Genomic DNA, 23,753 nt, shown 5'->3' on the forward strand with positions numbered 1-23,753 from the left:
CGGTATCCCCAATGAGTGGGACATTTCCTGGCAATTAGTTGGTGCTCAATAATTATGTATTTAATAAATGCATGATGTAATCCTTGTTACTTTTCATATTTGTATTAGTGACTAAAAACCATGAGGGGGCCTAAGAATGTACAACCCAACAAATACAGACTTTCCGCCAGCCACATCATGGGCCATTTAAAAAAACACAAAATTAACTGATCTAATTGTCGTAAGTCTTCAGAGTTATATGCCCAGTTGTTTTTGACATTGCCAGACTACTCTTTGATAAACCTGTCAATACAATTAATTTGTTGATAATATGCATATCTCATCACCAAGTGCAGTCTTACTTTCCTGCATCTGAAAGAAGAAAGACAGGAATGGTTTCTGCTTCCTCTTGACATTTTCCTTCCTGGGAAATATTTTCCTCAAGTATTTTAGGTGAGTTACATTAAAATATAGAAAAATTAGCTTAAATCTTTTCTTATCAGAAAAATAAGCTAATCATATTCATTCAACAAATGATTTCTGAGCACCTACTATATATCAGGCTCTTCTGTCATTGGGATTGGTTTCTAATGGAAGGAGCAGATAACAAACAAATAACTAGACGGCAACATTCACGTGTTATTATATCCTTACCACAGTCCTTTGATGTAGGAATTATCATTCAGACTCACACTGCTAGCTGCAGAGTTGGGATTTGAACATAAATTTCTATTAGTTTAAAGCCTCCTCCCTTTGTACTTTATTGTTTGGAAAAAGAATATTCTATGAAAATTTAAATAATAATAACAAAACTGTGAGTCTTATAGGGCTTTAAAATCATTATAATTTATACAAAAAATAAATTATCCATTTAAACAGAGAAATTATTCCTATGTTTTGGTCATAGAAACTAAGTGCATTATACATTACCATAATACATTACTTTAAACATCTAAAAAATGAATTATAGTATAAATTAGACCTCATCAAAAGATCATTCAGTTACATAGTTTATCAGTTATTGTCCAAAGTGTTCTCAGTAAGACAGCTCTAATTGCTTTAAAGTGTTTAATATGGCGGACATTAGATTCTGGTAGGTGGATAAGCCAATCTTTAAGTCAACCGATGCTCCTGTAACTGCCCAATGGGTTCATTTTGCCTCCTGCCCAGACAGAGCCAATTTATCAAAACAAATGAATTGCAACAGAAAAAGTTTAATTCACGCAGAGCCTGCTGAACAGGAGACCAGAGTCTTATTATTACTCAAATCAGTCTCTCTGAAAATTCAGAGACTGGGGTTTTTTAAGGATAATTTGGTAGATAGGATGCCAGGGAGTGCTGATTGGTTCGGTGGGAGATGAAATCATAGGGAGTTGAAGCTGTCCACTTGAGCTGAGTTGGTTCCTGGGTGAGGGACACAAGACCAGATGAGCCAGTTTATCAATCTGGGTGGTGCCAGCTGATCCATCGAGTTCAGGGTCCAAAAAATATCTCAAGCACCAATCTTAGGTTTTACAATAGTGATGTTATCCCTAGGAGCAACTGGGGAATTTTAGAATCTTCTGACCTCTAGCTGCATGATTCCTAAATCGCAATTTCTAATCTTGTGGCAAATTTGTTAGTCCTACAACAGCCAGTCTGGTCCCCAGGCAAGAAAAGAGTTTGTTTTGGGAAAGGGCTATTATCATCTTTGTTTCAAAGTTAAACTATAAACTAAATTCTTCCCAAAGTTAGTTTGGCCTATGCCCAGGAATGAATAAGGACAGCTTGGAGGTTAAAAGCAAAATGGAATCGATTAGGTCATATCTCTTTCTCTGTCATAATTTTTTCACTGTTATAACTTTTACAAAGACAGTTTTGCTCCTATGATAATCCTTCAGTTAGTTCACTGTCTAGTTCCTGGGAGTCTGTTTTGTGGATCCTAACCCTACCCCAAGGATTCTACTGCATTGTAAATTCTGACTTTACATTTAAGACATGGAGTTCTTTGGGGGCAGGGAGATAAATATCCTATTTTAACTATCAAGGGTTAAAGTGCTTTCAAGGATCTAGTATCTGGTGGTGATACCAGAGTCATACAATTCAAATTACAAGCATCTGTTTGTTGTGTTGAGAGCAGGGACTGATAAATGAGGCACTTTTTGATTGTGCGACTGGGTATAAAACAGTCAAAATGATGCTTATAACTTCAAGCTTTTCTCCCACTTGAATCAGCCAACAAGATTTTCATACAACATTTAGACCAGAGTAGCTGATGCTTCTGTTTCTTGCATTTTGTCTGGTTTGGGATTAATTTTGTAGTCATGGATGTAGTTATAGCTCTTTGGTATGTGAACATGAGAGAGGTGTAAGCTCATAAAATAAGAAAATCTGTTTTTGTTAAAGTAGACCATGTGCAATTCAAAAACAATGAACCATATCAGCTAAATAATGGGTTAAATCAGTAGAGACTTTGTTGATCTTGTATTGATTTAATCATTTCAAAATTATTTATTCATTGTCTATAGGTATGCTAGGAGAATAGTTGAATACAAAAAATGTTCTTACACTCAGGAACTTCACAATCAGGTGCAAAAATGAGACAGGCATACTCACATTAAAAATTAAATGACAATTCAAGAGGCGGCACAGGCAGTCTATGATAAACTGCCATATGAATAATAGCAACAATAAAGTAGATGAGCTCCCAAAAAGGAAAGACTGAGGAAGGCAGCATGGAAAAATTTGACATTGCCTTGTGTTTGGAGTTGAACGAGTTGGAAGTGAATAAGTAGAGGTTGTTCCAAGTTGCAGAGTACGGTGGTGGGGGGTATATATGGGGCATTCAAAATGCATGAAACTAGGAATTCGTTTGTCATCTTTGGGAAATTTCAGAAGTAGTTTCTGACCATTTTATGTGGGTCCTTTATTTTCAAGTTTAGACATTGGGATTTTATCCTGAGAATAATGGGGAACCATTGAAGGTTTTCTACAGGGGACAAGGATAGCGTGTTGGAATGACTAACCAGATAGAAATATGCACAATTTCTTGAAAATAGGGAGAACAAGAAAGGAAGAAAGCAGAACAGTGGTTCTTGACTTTAATGTGCCACCTAAGGGCCAGGTACAGTGGGTCACACCCGTAATCCCAGCACTTTGGGAGGCCGAGGTGGGTGGATTGCTTGAGTCCAGGTGTTTGAGACAAGGCTGGGCAACATGGTAAAACTCCATGTCTACAAAAAATACAAAAGTGGTGGTGTGTGCCTGTAATCCCAGCTGCTCGGGATGCTGAAGTGGGAGGATCGATTGAGGCCACAACATTAAAGCTGCAGTGAGCTATGATCGCGCCAGGGCACTCCAGCCCGGGTAACAGAGCAAGACCCCTTTGTCTTAAAAGAAAACAAAAACAAAAACAAAAAACAATCCACCTAAGGAGCTTGTTAAAATTGCAGATTCCTGAACCTTACTCCAGAGATTCTGGTTCAGCAAGTCTGGAGAGGACGCATAATCTCCCTGTTAAGGGTTAGATTCTGAATAAGTGGTCTTCAGGCCACATTTTGAATAATACTAAATTAGAAGGCTGTCACAATAATCTAGGAGTGAAATGGTGAAGGTTTGTATTATAATTTTGGAAGCAGGAATGAAAAGAAAGTGATGGTTGGTAGAGATATAGTGAAGGAAGAATTGATAAGACCTAGAAATGTTTGGGTATAAGAAATCAAAGGGAAGAAATAGTTTTAAATGATATTAATGTATTTATCATATTTGATATTTTTGTTAATGTAACTGGATTTGCAAGTCACTTAACTTACTTTAAAAAGCCAGTGCAAATAAAAATAATGTACAAATGTAAACCAAGTTGAAAATATAAGATCAAATGATGGGTATGGGAATATCTGTAAATAGGAAAGAAATTCATAAAAAATTAAGCTACCACTTTGTGTTATTTCCAAGTGTATTCTAATAATTAGTTTTCCCCATCATGGATTTAATTAATTCTTAGTCAAGATTTCTGGATTTCTTTAATCATTACCTTTTGAAAGTAGATGTAGAATTCTCAATTATCTAAATCTTCCACATTTAGCTGAGAGACCAACTCTAGGGAATATATTAGAGTATTTTCATAGTTCCATCAGACTATGAACCCCAATTCTTAGTTAAGGCACTATAGCTATGGGTATTATAGTCCATAGTGAATAAAATATACAATCACGGACCTTATTTTGAATAGCTTCCAGAACAAACATATGCGAACATCTTGAGGAGGTTATTATGGCTAGGTTCTAGCTTGCATCACTAAGTCATCAAGAATGGGAGACAAAAGGTATAAGGAAAAGTTTTCAGTAGAAATTATAATAATTGTCAGAGGAATTATTTCAGTCTCAGGTTGATGCAAATTTGGGTAAAGTGGGTGCTGCTTCCACTTGTTTTCGGAAGCCGTAACCAATAATCAAAAGCAAGCAACTTTTCCAAAAGTAATTCCATCTTTTTTTTTAAAAAAAAGTTTGAGTTTATTTAATATCTTCATTTAGACATGTGAACAAATTGTTTGCCTTTTTCATTAATGACATCTGAGTACTTGTGTAGATTGCCTTCATAGTTCATTTGAGGCATAATGCCTCAAATTAGGAACTGGAAATGTTTCTTTTTAAACATGAATATTGCCTAAAATTGCTGAAATTACCGAGTCTTTAATTTCATCAACAGAAGCAAATAGGCAAAGAAATTCAGGCAAATTGAAGAGTTAAAACATTATGTATAGGTCAGGTTCAGTTCAGTGCAAATAACTGTAATATTCCTTTATGTTTTAAAGGGATGTTTGGTTTGAGAGGGAATGCTTTCACCTTCTGAAAGGGAAGAGGGAGGTCAAATAGTGACAAAAGAATGAGGACTTGGGAGAAGTTTCAGCTAAGAGGACAAGCAAAAGAAGGCTGAGAACAAACAGCAATTTGTGGTGGGCACGTTTGGGAGCTGTAAAGAGAATAGCTCTTGCTTTGGAGTAAACTTCCTCAGTCAGAACTAGGTCCTTGAATTCAGACCAGCTCTCATCTCCTTGGTCCCCTCTAGGGCTGATGGAGGCTGCTGAAATCATCTTTTGCTACATTAATACTCATTTTTCGCTCAAAGATGACAGGGAGTATTTAAACGCAGAGAGAATGTTATTTATAAATGATGGTTTGTTCGTGATAGAACTTGCCACATAGTATTTTCTCTTTTTTAACTTTTATTTTAGGTTCAGGGGTACATGTGCAGGTTTGTTATATAGGTAAGCTAGTGTGATGGAGGTTTGTTGTAACAGGTTATTTTATTTCATCACCCAGGTACTACGCCTAGTACCCAATAATTAATTTTTCTTTTCCTCCCCCTCCTCCCATCTTCCACCATCAAGTAGACCCTAGTGTCTATTGTTTCTTTCTTTGTGTCCATGAGTTCTCTTAATTTAGCTCCCACTTATAAATGAGAACATTTACTAAATGGATCTTTATAAAAACAGTTTGCCGACCACTAATGAATAAGAAAATATTAGAATAAAAAAGCTCAATGTCACTGATCATTAGAGAAATGCAAATCAAAACCACAATGAGATACCATCTTACTCCAGTCAGAATGGCTGTGATTAAAAAGTCAAAAAAATAACAGCTGCTGGCAAGATTTAGGAGAAAAGGGACCAGTATTCGGTTTTCTGTTCCTGCGTTAGTTTGCTAAGGATAATGTCCTCCAACTCCATCTATGTTCCCACCACTGACATTATCTCATTCTTTTTATGGCTGTGTAGTATTCTGTGGAGTATATGTACCACATTTTCTTTACCAAATCTGTCATTGACAGGCATTTAGGTTAATTCCATCTCTTTGCTATTGTGAACAGTGCTGCAAGGAACATTCACGTGCATGTGTTTTTATGGTAGAACAATTTATATTCCTTTGGGTATATACCCAGTTGTGGGATTGCTAGGTTGAATGGTAGTTCTGTTTTTAGCTCTTTGAGAAACCATCACACTGCTTCCCACAATGATTGAACTAATTTACACTCCCATCAACAGTGTATAAACGGTCCCTTTTCTCCTCCATTCTGACTGGAATAAGATGGTATCTCATTGTGATTTTGATTTGCATTTCTCTAATGATCAGTGACATTGAGCTTTTTTATTCTAATATTTTCTTATTCATTAGTGGTCAGCAAACTGTTTTTATAAAGATTCGTTTAGTAAATATTTTAGACTTTGTGAGATATACAGTCTCTGTCATACTCAACTCTGCCACTGAAGTATGAGAGCAATCATTGACATTTACTCATGTAATTACATGGGTTTGGCTATGTTCCAATAAAACTTTATTTACAAAAACAGATAGCGAGCTGAATTTGTCTAATAGCCACAGTTTGCCTGACCCTGTTTCATTGCAGTATGTGCTATTTCTATTGTGAATGAAAAGGCTAGCTTAGAAGGCGAACTACTTTTTCTGGCTTAGGAAGCTAACTACTTTCTCTAGCATAGTTTCCTAGAGAAATAGGTTCTAGATTAAAAATAGATAGGAACCTGACCCACACTGTATCTGGCAAATTCTTTAACTAAAGAAATGTAAAATGCTTTGGAGGTACCTAAATAGTGGCTAAAAATTGAGTTCCAGTATTTTCTAATTATGAGATGAGGACACATTTTCCTCATCTGTAAATTAGGAATAACAATACCTTCTTCATAAAAAGGCCACAGCTATCAAATGCCATCGCATAAGTGAAGTGCCCACTGCAGCAGCATCTGACATAGCAGGCCCTCCAGTAAACATCTGTTTTCTCCCTTCTCCATTGCCAGGAAACACATATGGAATAGAAATAAAAGTAGAAACAAAGGAGAGAAGAAGGCAGAACTAGTTTCAGTTTTAAAATATAGAAGCTCTTTATCTCACTAAAATATTCATTGCCAGCTTAAAGGCAAAGCCCTATTACTAGTTCAACACAGTTCATAATTTTCAAAAGCACTACACCTGTCATGGTACTGTGGGAGTTCTTGGTTTTCTACTCCCCTAATTTCCTAAATTATATGTATAACATCATATATGGAATATAATAATGTATATATGCGTGTATACTTAGGTATACATGTATTATTTATGTAACAGATATTGTGCTGAGCATTTTACATCTATTATCTCATATAATCTTTACAGTAACATTGCAAAGTTGATTCTATTATTTTCATCGATGAAAAAACTGACAGAGAGGTTAATGTAACCCATCTGTGGTTACACATCTAGAAAGTCTTGGAGCTGAAACGGAAACTCAGGGCGTTCTGGCTGTAATGCCCATTCTCTTAATAACCATGATAAATGACATACTTTTAAGAATGAATAATATTTAACTGTGATGAGACTACTGATTTGGTTTAGATTCATCATTTCTAAGTTACTTGACCAACATCAAAGAAGAACTGGGTCAATTAGCCCAATCTGTGGTTTATAATTGGCCAATTAGTCCACATCTTTGAATCTGCACAGGGACCACTTGCACATAAATCTAGATCTACATTTGCCACGCTCCACAAAGCATTCTGAACAATTCACTGTGTTCAAAAATGAGATTTCTATTATTTATGCATGAAGAAAATATGCTGTTTTCCATGCACTGAGCCAGGGGGAAAACTACTCAGCCTTGGTAATATTAGACCATGGATCTTCCATTTATTTTAAATGATAGTGTCATGCTGAGGAAAATAATGGTTCATATCCTTCTTCTCCTTCCTCCAAATACTATGTCAAAACTACTTTGATTAAAATAAATAAAATCTTGTATCACTGTGTCAACTCTGTAAGAAGACAGAGCAAGCAAGCAAAAACATTAAAAACTAAGGTGTTGGAGAGTCTGCCGTGACTTGTGAATTCTGTATATTTTTTACTTTCCTGAAGTTCTTATTTTCTTTTCTTTTACTTACCAAGTTACTTGGAAATTTAACAATTTAATAAAAATAAACAGCATCTTTTCCCAATATTTAAAAAAATGTATTATTCATTAAAAATTTTGCATTCACAAAAAAGTGAATAATTGGGCTCCAATCTGAGTTAGTTTATAAGTGTTCCCCAGGTACCTATCCTCTCTCTTTTGGAGAGAACATGTATTCCTTGAGGACAGATTAAGAAACTAGTCTTCCCTCAATGCTGGGAGCCTCTTTGAAGTCTTATTTACTTCAGATCTTAAGGGAGAATTGTGGTACCCTGAAAAGTATCACATTTGTTATCACTTGAGGAAACACCATTTGATCTAATGAGCTAGACTTTTTCATCTTTCAATTCATGACAGCTATAGCTACATTAGAAATTGCATTTTGGAGGTCTTGGATAATTATCTAAAAATATTCACAAACCCCTTGGAGGCTAATGAATTTAAACTTGGATGGCTAATCCTAAAATGGCTTTATTCCAGCAAAGTGGGAGAGAAACTCCCCTTCTTCTGTTTATTTAAGGTTTCTAGTTTGGGGTCCTGGTTCTAGTTTGGGGTCCTGGAGTTCCTTTCAATGTGTTTCCATAATAGCCTGATTCAGAGGAGTCGGGGAGAAAGAAAGAAACAAACAAAAAAAATGCCTTGTTTATTTTATTTACATATATACATACATATCTATACATATGTAAAATGCACATGGTAAAGCATAGTATTTTGCACAAAATCTTAAGTAAAGACAGACTTGGGTTTAGATTTATAATAGGATTTAGTAATACTAATACCAATAACAGTAGCAGCAAATTCTTGAGTGCATGAAATGGATTACTTTATGTAATTTCTGCAAAGTCCTATCATGTATATTTTGTCACTAGTTTATTTTACAGATGAGGAAACTAAGGCTCAGCAAAGCTGTAAAACTTAGCCAAAAAGTCATGCAATTTTTGAGGATTCTGATTTGCTCTGTCTGGTGCTTATACCCATCTTCTTAAATAGAACAATCATGAGGAAATTGACAATGTCCACAGACATAAGACACGCTTACAGGGAACTAGGTACTGGGACACTGCAGAGAGGCAGGCAGGGAACACTGGCCTGAAGTATGAGCTTTGAAACTGGCAGTCTTCATTGTAATCCTGGCTTTGCCCTTGCTGTCTGTGTGTCCTTGGATGAGTTACCATCTTCTGTGTGCTTCAGTTTCTTTATCTGTACAATGGGGATAGTAATAAACTAATTTTTGAAAACCAGCTAAAATAATGCCTGGTTCATAGTAAACCCAATAAGTAGTAGTTGTCAATTTATTAGGTTGGTGCAAAAGTAATTGCAGTTTTTTTCTATTACTTTCAATCACAAAAATCGCAATTACCTTTACAACAAGCTAATAGGTATCCTGCCCGCTCTGTCTTATCCCTTTTACCCTTTAGAGCAGCTAAACATTAGACGAGTGCCTCATCCAGAGATTTATTGCAATATCTTATACATCAGAACAGTTTGAAGAACCTGAGATAATATTGAGAAGATAGAGAATTTTTCTCTGTCACTCCCCATCTTCTATTTTAAACTAGTAATTCTCCTCTTTTGCCTGCAAACCCCACTTCCTAATCCTTAGGCAACTGTCCTGAGTTCTTGTTAGTTATTACTAATTCCTGCTGTGATGTTCGTTGATAGCTACAATGTTAGATGATAAGGAATATTATATTTTAAAGTCAGATATTTGAGAAATAAAATTGCATTCTCACTCCAAGAAAAGTTTCTGCATATCCAAAGGATGTGGGGGATAGATATTTAGGAATATATGTGTGCCAGGATTGGGCAACTCGCAGCCAAAGAATGGAACAGGTTTACCTTGGATTTGAGAGCTACACACACCACTTCACAAAAATTTTTATCTTAATTTGGTATTAACTTTATTTAACTATAAAACTTTAAAACTAAACTTTGAGAGGAGGATGAATTTTGTTTTAAAGATGTTTGTAGTTATTTTTAGCTCAGAGTTCTATTTAGGTTCCCCAAATTTTGTGCTACAACAGTTTTAAAAGTCTGCCCAGTTATTTAATCTGGGGAGATTACAAATGCAGTGTTGACGACTGGCCTGCAGCTCTCTCTTCTGAAATGGAATATTCAACTCCACATGGCTTACTGCCTCTTCCTATCCCACTTAGTTTCATCTCTTCTGCTGGTGATGATGTGAGTTCCCTACCCTGTGGGGTTACAATTGCCCTTATGGTTTTTCTTATACAATATTCAGCATTATAACATATGTAGGTTATAGAGCATATAATATATGAACTGCAATATTATCAATATGTTGTATCTACCTGTGGGCTCCTTCCTTCTCTCAGTTACCATATTTTCCTTCACCACTCACTGGGTAACAACCATCTGAAATTTCATGAATTGCATAACCTTTCCATTTTTAATACTTTTAAAAAATCATATATGTATGTATCCTCTAAAATCTTGCTATGTAAGTATGGTCCACATATCTATGCATGAACATTGCCTGGGAGCTTATTAGAAATACTGAATTTCAGCATTGCCCCAGACCTACTGAACCAAAATATGTATTTTAACAAGAATTGCTGTTGATTTACAGGCACATTAGTTTAAGAAGCACTACACCAAAATATATTATTTTGTCTTCCTAGGGGTTGTTTTGTTTGCTTGTTTTCTTATTTGTTTCTTGTTTTTGAGTGTTATAAGAATGACATTCTGTTTGTTGTCTTCTGCTACTTGCTTTGTTTGCTCAACAGGGCATTTTAAGATTCATCCAGGTTGCTTTCTGTAGTTGTTCATGGCTTCCTGATGTAACATTTGTGCTAATAGTCCTTCCTGCTAAACACTTAGTTTGTTTCTAGCTTGTGTTATAGTGTATAATCCTGCTATGAACAGTCTGGTGCATGTCTCCGTGTGTGTGTGTGTGTGTGTGTGTGTGTGTGTGTGTGTGTGTGTTTGCATGTAAGACATTTTCTGTGCTGTGTACCCAGGAGTAGAATTATGAATTGTAGTGTATGTGAATGTTTACCTTTACCAGATAATGGTAAATTGTTTTACCACCAGCAGTATATGAGTTTTCATTGATCTACATCTTTTCAAATACATGGTGTCATCAGGCTTTTTACTTTTTGCTGACCTAGTGGACATAAAATGTCCTCTCACTGTGGTCTTTATTTGCATCTCCCTGATTACTAATGAGATTGGTCAATTTTTTCATCTATTTAATTACCATTCTGTTTTCCTTTTCTGTGACGTGCCTTTTCATGTATTTTGACTATTTTTCCATTTTTCTCTCATTGATTTATAGGAGTACTTATTTTGAAATAGTCCTTTGAGAGTTACATGGGTTGCTATGTTTTCTTCCAATTTATGACTTATTCTCTCACTTTCTTGATCACTCTTGAATAGAAGTTCCAAATGTTAGTATAGTTTATCAGTCTTTCGCTGTAACTGCTTTTGTATCTTTTAAAAAAATCCTTCCTTGCATGAATACTATGATACTATTCTAATAATTTCAGTGGATGGGTGGTTTAATACATAATTAGAGCTCTAGGATGATATTAACTGAAATATTAAACCAGTCTTCAACTGGTATTCTTAAATAACTCATCAATTGGCATTTTACTTTCAAAAGGCCTATGTTTAATTTCTCCCATTTGTCATCCAGGCAAGATCACAAGTTTTGGACTTAGCTTGACGAGGCTCAAATCCAGGCTTTGAAACAGCAAGTATCTGACCTTAGTTAAGTAATTGTCCCCATAAGCTTCAGTTTCCTCATATGTAAAATAGTTGCTGCTACAATTCTTCTATTTTAAGAAATCCGTTAATTACAATAGTTGAGTCAATTTAATAGGAGCTTTTTAAAATGAGAACTGTTAGTTTAAATTTACATTTTCTTAAGCGATTTAAAAATGCATACATTTTGCCTTACCAATGCCTACCTACCACATTACTTTTCATCATCTCAAACTATAAGATTAAATCTTTTCTACATTAAGAATCTAAAGATCTTTATACAGTTTTAGCCTTTGGTAGTTGGGCCTAATTTCAAAGTGACAAGCTCTTTCATGATCTCTTTTACATTTTTGAGATCAAGAGTGACATTTCAAGGCATATTGATTCATTTTTATAAAAAATATAATTATCAACCACAAAAAGTTAAACATCTTCTCTTAAAAGTCAGCTAAGAGCTTGTGACAGATGGACATTTAGCAACTGAGTAATCGTTCTTCAGGTCTCACAAATCAGTCACTTTGGAAGTTCTACGACATCTTCTGAGGGATTTGGTAATATCTACTCATTTTAACTGTATTGCTGCTGTGTAACTGGCCATGATTTTATAGTCATTTCAATGCTAAAACAATATGCAGCTTCCAATATCATTCTTATGAATATCTTGTTGCTTTTCAATAAGATATGGAAGTGCAGTTTTTCTCCCAGAAAGAAATATTTTTTCACTTATAGTAAATCTTTGTCTCCTACCCATGTTTTAATTTTCTTCCTACATACAAAATAACTTAGCTCTTCAATGAGGTATTAATAATTATAGTATAAACTTTTGAAGACATTTTAAGTAAATAGTGTATATATATATGTGTGTGTGTATATATATATATATTATTATTTTTTTTTTTTTTGAGATGGAGTCTTGCTCTATTGCCTGGGCTAGAGTGCAGTGGTGTGATCATGGCTCACTGCAACATTCACCTCCCGGGTTCAAGCAATTTTCCTGCCTCAGGCTCCAGAGAGGCTGGGGTTGCAGTTGCGCATTACCACACCTGGCTAGTTTTTGTATTTTTAGTAGAGACAGGGTTTCACCATGTTGACCAAGCTGGTCTTGAACTCCTGACATCAAGTGATCCACCCACCTTGGCCTACAAAGTGCTGGGATTACAGGCATGAGCCACTGCACCCAGCCAAATAGTCTTAATTTAGTTAAGTGCAAAGTTCATCAATCTGTAGCTATATGAATGCAAGTCAGAAATCCAAACTCCTTACCATGACCAGCATGGACTTCCTTGATCTGTCATTTCCAAACAGCTTTCACCTGACTTCATCCCAGGCCACTGGTTGATTTACTATTCCTCAGCCATAACAAGCTGGCTGCCATGTCTTTGCACTTGATTTTCCCACAGCCTGGAGTGCTGGCTTACTCCCTTGCTTCCTTCAAGCCACTCTACCATTACTCTTTTGGATAAGCCTAACTTGCCAGCCAATGCAAAATAGCACTCCCAAATATCACACTCCAACTTCTTAATTTGCTTCAGTTTGCTTCATAACACTGAGCTCCTCTATCTGATATTATTATTTATATTTCTCTAATTAAAAGAGATGGAATAAACACTTAAGCATCTATCTATATATTTATATTTACCACTTAAGCATATATATATATATTTACCACTTAAGCATGCATATGTATATATAAATACATATATATATATATATATATATATATATATATATACACATACATATGCATGCTTAGGTGTTTATTCTGTCTTTTTTAATTAGAAGAGGAGGCCCAGAACTTTTCTTTATTGACTTTTTTATCTCCAGAACTTAGGGTTGGCACATATTAAGTGCTCAATAAATATTGGTTAAATGGCTGAATTAATGTTGAGACAATCAGGTGAACAGGTGTTTTCTATGTAGAGTTAGAGTCCAATGGGCTATTCTCAACATTGGCAGAGGACTAGCACAGTTCTTTAGTCCCCACTGGAAGACTCATCCTGATCATTATAATGTTAAAATGTGATGAAAAAAGCATACTGCTGCAAGAATTAAATAAAATAATGTATGGAAAATGTTTGCCAGAATCAGAATATCAAATGTTAATTGTTCAATAAATGCAATAAAATTAATTCCATCTGAATCAATCCTTACCCCTTCCTTTCCTGTAACAGTGGAAATGTTGGCTTTTTTCTAGTTTGGGCAGATGCTTCCATCTGTGCCCTGCAGTTCAACGCCCCTCAACCCCATCTTCTCAGGGACAACATATTGTTATTTTCCTTCCTTCTGTCATATCTGTTATTTCTCCCTCTCTTTGCATCCTACTCATCAACTTTAAAACCTGCTCCACTCAGAAGGGGGTCCTTTTGATAATGTATACAAAGTCACTACATTGCCTTTAGGGGACACTGAATAAGAAGTAATTCTTTATCAGGCTTCTGCTTATTGCTCAGCTGTCCTTGCATGTTTATAGAATTATTTGCCATTTTCTGAATGTCCAATGCCCCACAATATCTCTCATCTCTAAGTTATTGTCTGCGCCAGTCTCTGCCCAAAATGCCTTTACTCCTTCATCTCCCCAAGATGTACACACATTCATGGTCACACATATGTATTCACACATACTGAAAATAGCTAATTTCAATGTGTACTTGAGGTCTTGGCCTCAGATTAGATGCCACTCTCTCTTTGGTGAGGACTCACTGAGCTGTAAGGGTTGAATGTTCTTCCAGCAGACACTACATATCCGCATCAGTATATCTCTTCCCCCCATCTTCCCAAATTATAGTTGCTTATTTATTTATTTCCTCTGCAAGACACAAAACTCCTTGAGGATAGTAATTTTTTGTGCATGTTTGTCAATGCAATATCACAGGCATCTGAGAATTAGCACACAGTAGATAAGCAATATTTTTACCTTGAGCTGACAAGTGGAATGGTATCATTAGAAAGTTACAAAATTGATTTTGTGATACTGAGCCTCCAACTAGTTGGAAATTAGTGTGCTGCTAAATTTGCATTAGTGTGCTAGTCAAAGGCAAGGATATTCAAGTACAGCATTTCTTAGTTTCATATTAATTGCATATTTCTGTTTATTTCATATTAGACAAAAATTACTGAAAAGCAGCCTAATATACTGCGTTGGAAGCAATATGATAGAGACTTTAATACTAGTACTTGTACTGGCAATACTGACAATATTATCTTGTATATATATAGGTTTTTACAAATTTAAGAGCCTTTCATATATCTCAAGGAAATATCCTAAGAACCTGTTTCTACTCAACATTAAAGACCTAAGTGAAATCTGAGACTTTCAATGCCTTTTGGATATGTAATTAGACAGGAGTTTAGCCTTTTGTAACACATATGATGATGAAAATTTCCAATTTTAAGCTGACTGTTGGGCATCAAGATGACCATCTTTACAAATGAAGTAGCACTCATGTGCTGAAGTATACATAGAATGTATGCAAAGTGAAAGTCTCCTTTAAATCTTCCTCCCATTGACTTGAGCAATGAGAACACATGGACACAGGGAGGGAAACATTACACACTGGGGCCTGTCGGGGGGTGGGAGGCTGGAGGAGGGATAGCATTAGGAGAAATACCTAATGTAAATGACAAGTTAATGGGTGCAGCAAACCAACATGGTACATGTATACCTATGTAACAAACCTGCACATTGAGCACATGGACCCCATAACTTACAGTATAATAAAAAAAGTAAAAAAAAAAAAATCCTCCTCCCATTGCCAAGATAGAAATGGACCCTTAGTTACTGCCACTTGCCATCTCACTCTGTGTTCTGGATAGAATGGTGCTTGCTCTCTGCTAGCTGTTAATTGACATCACTTCTGCCAGAACTCTCCATCATTATTGACAAGAATGTTCTCCCTTGTTAATTGCCCAGCAGCACATTGAGTGATTGATTGTATCTTTTGGACAGATTTGAAATGCATTTGCCGAAAAGGGTGGGGGTGGTAATGACATAATGCATGGTAATGACACCAACTAACTGCTTATTTAAGTTTGTTCAGGAAAAAGATACTGATCATTTACCTGATTTTTACTTTTTATATAGATGTGCTAATGGTAAGTAGTGACAGCTTTCCAGGATGTCCCACATTAACCCAATGCTTCACAAAATCTCTCTCAGACTGTGCCCATAAAACTCCAAAATCTATGGTCAACTAGTGGGAAAAAGAATGGATAATTTATTTAACATATAAGCAGGGAAAACCAATGGGTAGATGGAATATTTTACATTTTTGTTGTTTTAATTAAAAGTAGGAAATACCTAGATTAATGAGAAGAGTTTTTAAGTGGAAGGCTGGGAGTGCTCAATATTCAACAGTATAAGATTTTCTTTTAGCATAGAGGCAACTAGAGTAATAGATAAAGTGCATATTTTCATGAGAACTTTGCTTATAAGCTGGATTTCCCTAGAAGTATTTGAGACACAAGGGCGAGTCAACTAATAGTATCTACAGTGTTTTTGCAACCATTTAATGAGAGAGTAAGTCTGGATCACTAGTTGCTGATGTATGAAATCACATGAAGAGTTTTTTAAAATGCCAATGCCTTGATCCTCCCCTAGAAATACTGATTTTATTTGTCTAGGCAGGGTAGTGATGATCAAACTTTACTCTGAAGCAGCATCTTCTCACAAACTTGGTAAAAGTATAAAGCCTCAAGCCCTATCCTGCTTCAAGGAGCCTGGGTCTTTGTGTGCTGGATTAGCTCTCCTGGTGATTCTGATAATATCAAAGTTTGGAATCACTGCTCTAGGTTCAACATCAGACATGTTTTTTCAAGCTCCCCCAGGTGATATTACCTAGGTACAGCCAAGACTGGGAACTGCTGATTAAAGTGATATTTAGGATACTTCCCAGCCCGGCAGGAATAATAAAAATTGCTACCTTTATTAAACATCCATTGCATATAAGGCATTGTGCTAAGTATTATTTCAAATAATTGCAAAATTCTGTGAAGTAGGTAATATTAGTACTACTTTGCATATGGGAGACAGGGATGGTAAATAATTTAGCTAAAGTAACATGGGTAGGAAGTGATAGATTGGAACTCAAGCTGTAACCTCAAAGATCACACAAGAAACTATTACTATCAATAACATTTTGGAATTATAAGTTAAATTAAAAACTCTACAAGTTGGAAACATATTAAATGATTTTCTTACATTTTAAAATGTTCCTGACTTGCAATTACGTAGTAAAAATGAAACAAAGAATTTTTAAAAATCAATGGGAAATATATAAAAGATAAAGTATTCATGAGTAAAAAGGAAGGAGCAAATTGGTGGTGAAAATCAGGTTGGATTTGAATTATTCCAATTTAATCTGGAAAAAATTATAAGTCACTTGTACTGTTAGTATATGAGAAATTAGAATAAGAGTTTCAGATACAGGTATTTTGCCACAGTTATATTGAGGGGAAAGGTGGCAAGCATTTCAGGGGAAAGAAGAAATTTGTGTACTTCTTTAAAATGGTTTTGGATGTTAATAATGCAATGAATTAAAAGAAAAAGGCAGTCTATACTGCAGAACACTTCCATTTCTCTCCTTTTGTGTTTGGGAAAATACTGGCTTAGTGCCCTCCTAGGCATGGTAAATACTTTGACCACTGCCACCAGTCACACTTGTGTCTGCAAAGGGGCGAAAAGAGTGCCTTTGTAAAGTATGGTTTAATCCTACACAGTGGAGAGTGGTGCTTAGGAGATTGCCTTGTTTCTCTTAAGACACAACCTTTCTCAGATTTTGTGTATAGTCCACATATGAGCAGAGGGCTCATATTAAACTGATGGAGGAAAGGTGTATTTCCAACCATAAATAAATAAATAGCATGAAGAGATGATGAAGGCCTTCTCCTGCCACTTGCACATTTCGTGGACTGTTCTTGCTGATAAGCAAAGTGAGCACTTATTTTCATTGGCATTATTTTCCCAGTGGCATCTAGACTGTGTGGAGAGTGTTGAATTTTCAGCAGTCTAGAGAGTTTGAGACATGGTTCCTGATTCTGGTACTCTAGCATCCATTACATGATATGCTTGAAATGTACATATGAAATTATGTTAAGACTGAGTGTGTGGGAAGAATAGAATAATTACACAGCCAACAAGTTGTTGTGAGTCCTAAATATATTATCGTTCAAATAATGGATGGTACGTGGTAACTTTCACAAAGAAAAATTCTAGAATTATTTTAACAGTAAGCAAATTGCATTTCATCTTTAAGTAATATGGTCAAATAAAAAAGGTACAGGGAAAAAAGTGTCTATATATTGCTCTGAAATCCTCTTGGCTTCTTTAAAAAACATTTGACACTGCAGGAAAATGCTAATTAAAGGAAGACAAAAGTTGAATTTGGATTCTAGTGCCTCATAGGACTCTAATTTCTGTGAATATTGATACAACATGTTTTTAAAACACTTTAGTAATAGAGCTGTGTTCTGCTGGAAGTGGCAGAAAGGCAAATTGCAGGCAGGCACTGAAGATAGAGACTACCGAAGATAATCAGAGGTTTGTAATTGAAAAGGTGCCTTAACCTTAACTCTGGCCAGCGGGCTCAGCCATGGCTCTGCAACTAAGGACGACTCGCCTTGATTTCCAGCGAGGACCACTCCCGCGGCCAAGTCGGAGGAAGGTCTTCAAGAGGAAACATTGGGCATTCTCCCTGCTGTGGGAAAGAGCCACACAATGTTTTATCCTATGTCAGGGAAAGAGACTGAATTAATCTTACTATTGGATCTTCACCCAGATCCAATTTTTCAGCGACGCGCATAGACAATATTCCAGGCAACTTTGCCAGGTCACATTCCTTATCTTTGGAAGCACCAGCATGGGGCTCATCGTCAACAAGCTCTGAGAACCAGCCAGGAATCGCCAAACTCCATTTCTCGAAGAGCACTGAGGCAAGCGGAGGTGAAGAGGAAGGCTCCGGGGCAGTGGGGAGCAGTGTGGAGGAGGGAGGCGCGGGCACGGCGAGGGGAAGGATCAAGAGGACAGGTCTGACTCCTGACTGGCTGGAGTGGTTTTGGTGAAAGTCACAGCTCGGGCGTGCCAGCCTGGAGCTGTCCAACTTTTCAGCAGCTCCGGGATCAGGGTTCCGGTGCCCTGGACCGGGGAGGCGGCTACCACTGCCGCCGCCGCCGCTGCTGCTGCTTCTGCAGCTCGAGTTGCTGACAATCCCTGCTCTCGCCGCCGGCGCCCAAAGGAAGGGAAGAAGAAAGGGAGGAAGAAGGACCAACCTCTGGCGAAACCGGGCACCGCGCACCCTAGTCTTGGTGACTTGGGGAGCCCGGGAGCGTGTCTCTGCCATAGCCTCGGTGGAAGGAGCCCTGCCGCGTTCTTTGACCCCTCCCGCTGGCAGGGCCCCCTCTTGGTAGCCCTGAGGCTCTGGCGCCTTCAAGTGAGAAGCTAAGCACCAGCCTCTGCTGGGCTGCAGAAGCGGCGGCGGCGGCAGCAGCAGCAGCATCAGGAAGGCGCTCGGACCAGCGCGGTGAACCCGGGCTGGGCAGCAGGGCGCGGAGCCGCCAGCCAGGATGGAGGCAGAGGGCAGCAGCGCGCCGGCCCGGGCGGGCAGCGGAGAGGGCAGCGACAGCGCCGGCGGGGCCACGCTGAAAGCCCCCAAGCATCTCTGGAGGCACGAGCAGCACCACCAGTACCCGCTCCGGCAGCCCCAGTTCCGCCTCCTGCATCCCCATCACCACCTGCCCCCGCCGCCGCCACCCTCGCCCCAGCCCCAGCCCCAGTGTCCGCTACAGCCGCCGCCGCCGCCACCCCTGCCGCCGCCCCCGCCGCCGTCCGGGGCTGCCCGCGGCCGCTACGCCTCGAGCGGGGCCACCGGCCGCGTCCGGCATCGCGGCTACTCGGACACCGAGCGCTACCTGTACTGTCGCGCCATGGACCGCACCTCCTACGCGGTGGAGACCGGCCACCGGCCCGGCCTGAAGAAATCCAGGATGTCCTGGCCCTCCTCGTTCCAGGGACTCAGGCGGTGAGTGGAGAGCGCCCCCTCCCCCATTCAGGCAAAGGGTCACCTCCCCTTTTCTCAAATACTCCATCTAAGTCGGCTTATGACCACCAATTCTAGACCCAGGGTAAAATGCTAGTCTGGAAATTGGGGGAGGACAAACAGGGGTGTGCCTATCCTTTATTGAGAGTATGCTATTCAGGTGTGTGTAAGAGACCCCCCAAAAGTACTGCATAAATGTTAACTGGGGCCGTGTGTGTGTGTGGTGCGCGCGCTTCCCAGTTATCTGTGCCACGCACCAGCCCTCTCCCCACCCACTTCCATACCACCCTGGCTAGTGAGACTAAACAGGCAAAATCAGTTTGCTCTGGGTGGAGAAGAAGAGAAGGTGAAGGTTTTGCGGGATTTGACCAGCGAAAGCACCCAGAATCTGTCCACTCACCCTATTGGGAAGAGGGTCGGTGGGGCTGCTCTGACTGGGGAGGAGGGGGTAGTGAGAAAGCCTGGTCCCAGGATTGCAGCTAAAAGCCTGAGAACAACTCGCATTTCTCTTCGTCAGGTGGAGAAGTAAATTGAATAGCAAAAGGGGAGAACACGTGGGTGACTTGGAGAGTTTGGAGCAAAATGTTCAGCAATCCTTGAGAGAGACAAGGGGGTGAGGGAGGGAGAAGGAGCGAGGACGCTGTGGGAGTTACACTGTGTCGGTGTGTGCGAGCTTGTGTGTAGGGAGACCGTGTGTGTATCAGTCGTCCCTGCAAAATCCCAGGAAGAAAGCGCCTTGTTTTAGCAGCAGGCAAGACGTAGAGATTTGATTATAGTGATTTCCCCTTAACGTAAGTGCTCCGGAAGACAGGGCAGGGAAGCCGCCTATCAACCGGGAGTTTTAGTAGAAGTTGACCGCTGCTTCTCCAAGGAAATGAGTAAAGGACCAATTACAGCCATTCTGAGGAGTCAGCTCCAGATTCTTAACTCAGGCGTGGAGGTGGATGTGGGGCCCACGTTTGGTCCCTTTCCTGATAACCCAGGGACAGCTCCTTTCTTCCCTGTCCCAGGCCTTCCACGCCGTGAATCCCCTCCCCCACACAGGCACAGGAAAAAGATTTCAGGAGCTGCTGATCCTTGGCACATCTAATAGTAAAGTAGAGGGGTCGTCATCTAACCTTAGATGTGGACAGGCATCGATGTACTGCACCTCCAAGCCACAAGTCTGGACAATGGGCAGTTATAAATTGTAAATCAGGTCTGGGTGTGGAAACAGGAAAATCTAGGGCTGGGATTGTTTGTCCAACTCTGATTGACAGTAGGTTGGACTGATCAGAAAATCATAATGGTGTTCAAATGTGTGTTTGAGGTTTTGTGTGTGTGTGTGTGTGTGAGCATGTCTCTCTGTTGTATACACTATGTACAAGGGAATCCAGCCAAACTATCATAACCCTGATGTGTACACATCATTTCAGCTTGCATATATGCTCTTAGCCCTTTGCCTGCCTCACACCCTTAGGTACCTTGTTGGAGATGTTCTTGTACCTGTTGGATGGGAAGAATAAGAATTGTAATTAATAACCTCAATTCAGATCAAAGACTGCAGACTTTCATAAATTAATATAAAAGTTTCATTTTTCAGCCAAGACTGCTAAGACCCTTTGTTTGAAGAGGTGGATGTCCTTCTCTCTCCCCTTTGGTTGAGCACGACACTATGTAGTACCCCAATGATAGAATTAAGGCAAGCATGATACTTTGTATATTTGACCTATTAATAGAAAAATACCGTGTGATGATGAGCCCTTAATAAACATTAAATAAGAACAAGAGTTCTAGCTTGATCTGTGAGCTGACGGATTTTGTAGAGTTTCTTAATTGACTTCATTTTTTAATAAAATAGAATATGCCTGAGAGAGTGGAAGAAAGAAAAATAAGCTAATTGGAATAGAGGTATTGCATCATTGATTTGAATTTATTTTTTGCTATGCTCTCTACATTGATTAATTGTTCTATTTGAAATTTTTAGTTGAATGGTTCACAGGCAAACTAAGATGTATAATATTTATATGTAGCTGCCACTGTGGCTCACCTGATATATCATTGTCATTCTATTTAAGGATCCTTAGACTTAAAATTCTTTACAATACTTGCATATTCCCCACATGCTCACACATTGCATGTCATGTTTTTCCTTAATAGAGTTGCTTTTGCAAATAAATACATCTTTAAGGAGGACATGGATATTAGTTTCATTCTTTAAAGAGAACAGCAACAATACTTTTTTATTTTAAAGAGAACAGCAACAATCCTTTTAAATTATCAAAGAAATTTTACATTTATTAACTTATTTGAATCCTACAACAACACTGAGATGAGATGGTATTATCTCTATTTGATAGACAAGAATGCTGAGCCCCAGAAGATGCGAGCAATTTGTTCAGTATCACATAGACTGTGAGTGCTAGAGCTAAGACTGAAACCCAAGTCTCCTGCCTCATCAAAGGTGGTGAGCCCACCTAAAATAAATGTGTGCAGAACCTGGGCCTGTTGACAGCATCAAGAAATACATGAAACCAACGTGAAGTTTATATCGACTGATACTACAGGACATAAAGCCTGAATGAACTAAAAATGAGATATGGTTTAAATCCATTTTTAACAAAATGACATATATCACAAGCTTCTAGAAGTAATTAGAGATTTTAACTTTAGAAACTCTGGGCAGTATAAACTGGTGTTAATGATCACAATAGAGGCAAACCAGTGTATTTGTTGACTTTGTAAAATGCATATAAATACTTATGAAACAGTGTTCAGATAAATTAAAGCTAGTGAGAACATCTAACATCTTTTTCAATAATTTTCTAAAAGCAAACAAGAAAAGGTGTGTGTGTGTGTGTGTGTGTGTGTGTACGTACGTGCGCACCACCATCTTACCATCATCCAAATGGGGGGTTTAAATAGTCTATCAAGTTAATGTCTCTGAAAAAGCCTCATGGGTGGATGGATGAATGATTCCCTATGGATTATCAAGAAAGATATATCTTTTATAAAGCTATTTCTAGCATGCACTGTAGCATTTCCAGATATTATCTTGGCTGAAATTTTGAGAATTTGTAACAGTTTGTGAAGCAATGGAAAAGAGGAATCTTGTTTAATGAAAAAATTTATATAAGCAGTAAGGAGACAACCCTTAGATATTTTGTGGTCAATTCTTTTAAGTCCATGGGAAATTTGGATATGTTAAATAAATTTTGTATATAAAGTGTGTCTGTCAAACAAGGTAGATTCATGTCTTAATCTCAACATGCAAGAAATTTCAAACAATAAAATTACCAGAGAAATGAGTCTCTAAGTTACCAAGAGAATGAAATGAAATATGAAAAAAGTTTGAAACACTCTTAAAAAATGTACAATCAGATTAATCATTTCAACCAATAGTCTTCAAAATGTGACAACTATTTAACTGAACTGATAAATAATTTTATTGTTTCTTTGACTTTACACAACAAAATATTTTCCTTATCGGTAATGTGTTTTTTTTGAAATACACAGGAGCTGTGTATTTTCAATAATATAATACACTAAGGTTGAAAATACAAGCAGCATGGATGATTCCTTGATATTATAAAATATTCTGGATTATAGCGATACAAATATCCAGAAGGGGACATTTGATTTAGATACTTTGTTTGATTCATTTATTTTTATTTATTTATATTTATTGTTTTTTTAGAGACTGGGTCTCGCTCTGTCACCCAGGTTGGAGTACAGTGGCACAATCATAGCTCACTGTAGCCTTGAACACCTGTGCTCAAGTGATCCTCCTGCCTCAGACTCCCAAAGTGCTGGGATTACAGGCATGAACCACCATGCCTGGCCCAATTTAGGTAGAAGGAAAAGAGCTAAAACCTATAATCACACAAAATATAAATTCTGCGCATATTATATTTACTTGACATTAGCTTTTTTTTTTTTTTTTTTTTTTTTAGACAGAGTCTCGCTCTGTCACCCAGGCTGGAGTGTGCAGTGGCACAATCTTGGCTCACTGCAAACTCCACCTCCCAGGTTCAAGGGATTCTCCTGCCTTGGCCTCCCAAGTAGCTGGGACTACAGGCACGAGCCGCCACGCCCGACTAATTTTTTGTATTTTTAGTAGAGATG

At 38.2% G+C, this 23,753-nt stretch overlaps 1 protein-coding gene across 2 annotated transcripts in view; it reads left to right on the top strand.

The window, feature by feature from the left end:
- PDE4D (phosphodiesterase 4D) overlaps positions 1 to 23,753 on the top strand; it is a 1,528,950-nt gene that overhangs the window by 581,194 nt on the left and 924,003 nt on the right. The window contains exon 1 of one of the 2 annotated variants that reach the window (XM_063604447.1): positions 19,056 to 19,631. The exons of the other annotated variant lie outside the window; for it this stretch is intronic. Within the exon in view, the coding sequence (XP_063460517.1) occupies positions 19,177 to 19,631 (455 nt within the window). The 5' untranslated portion in view covers positions 19,056 to 19,176. Of the gene's footprint in view, positions 1 to 19,055; positions 19,632 to 23,753 lie in introns of those variants that run through there. 2 annotated transcript variants of the gene reach the window in all.

This window comes from Pan paniscus, chromosome 4, assembly GCF_029289425.2.
Source record: "Pan paniscus chromosome 4, NHGRI_mPanPan1-v2.0_pri, whole genome shotgun sequence".
Taxonomy (NCBI): domain Eukaryota; kingdom Metazoa; phylum Chordata; class Mammalia; order Primates; family Hominidae; genus Pan; species Pan paniscus.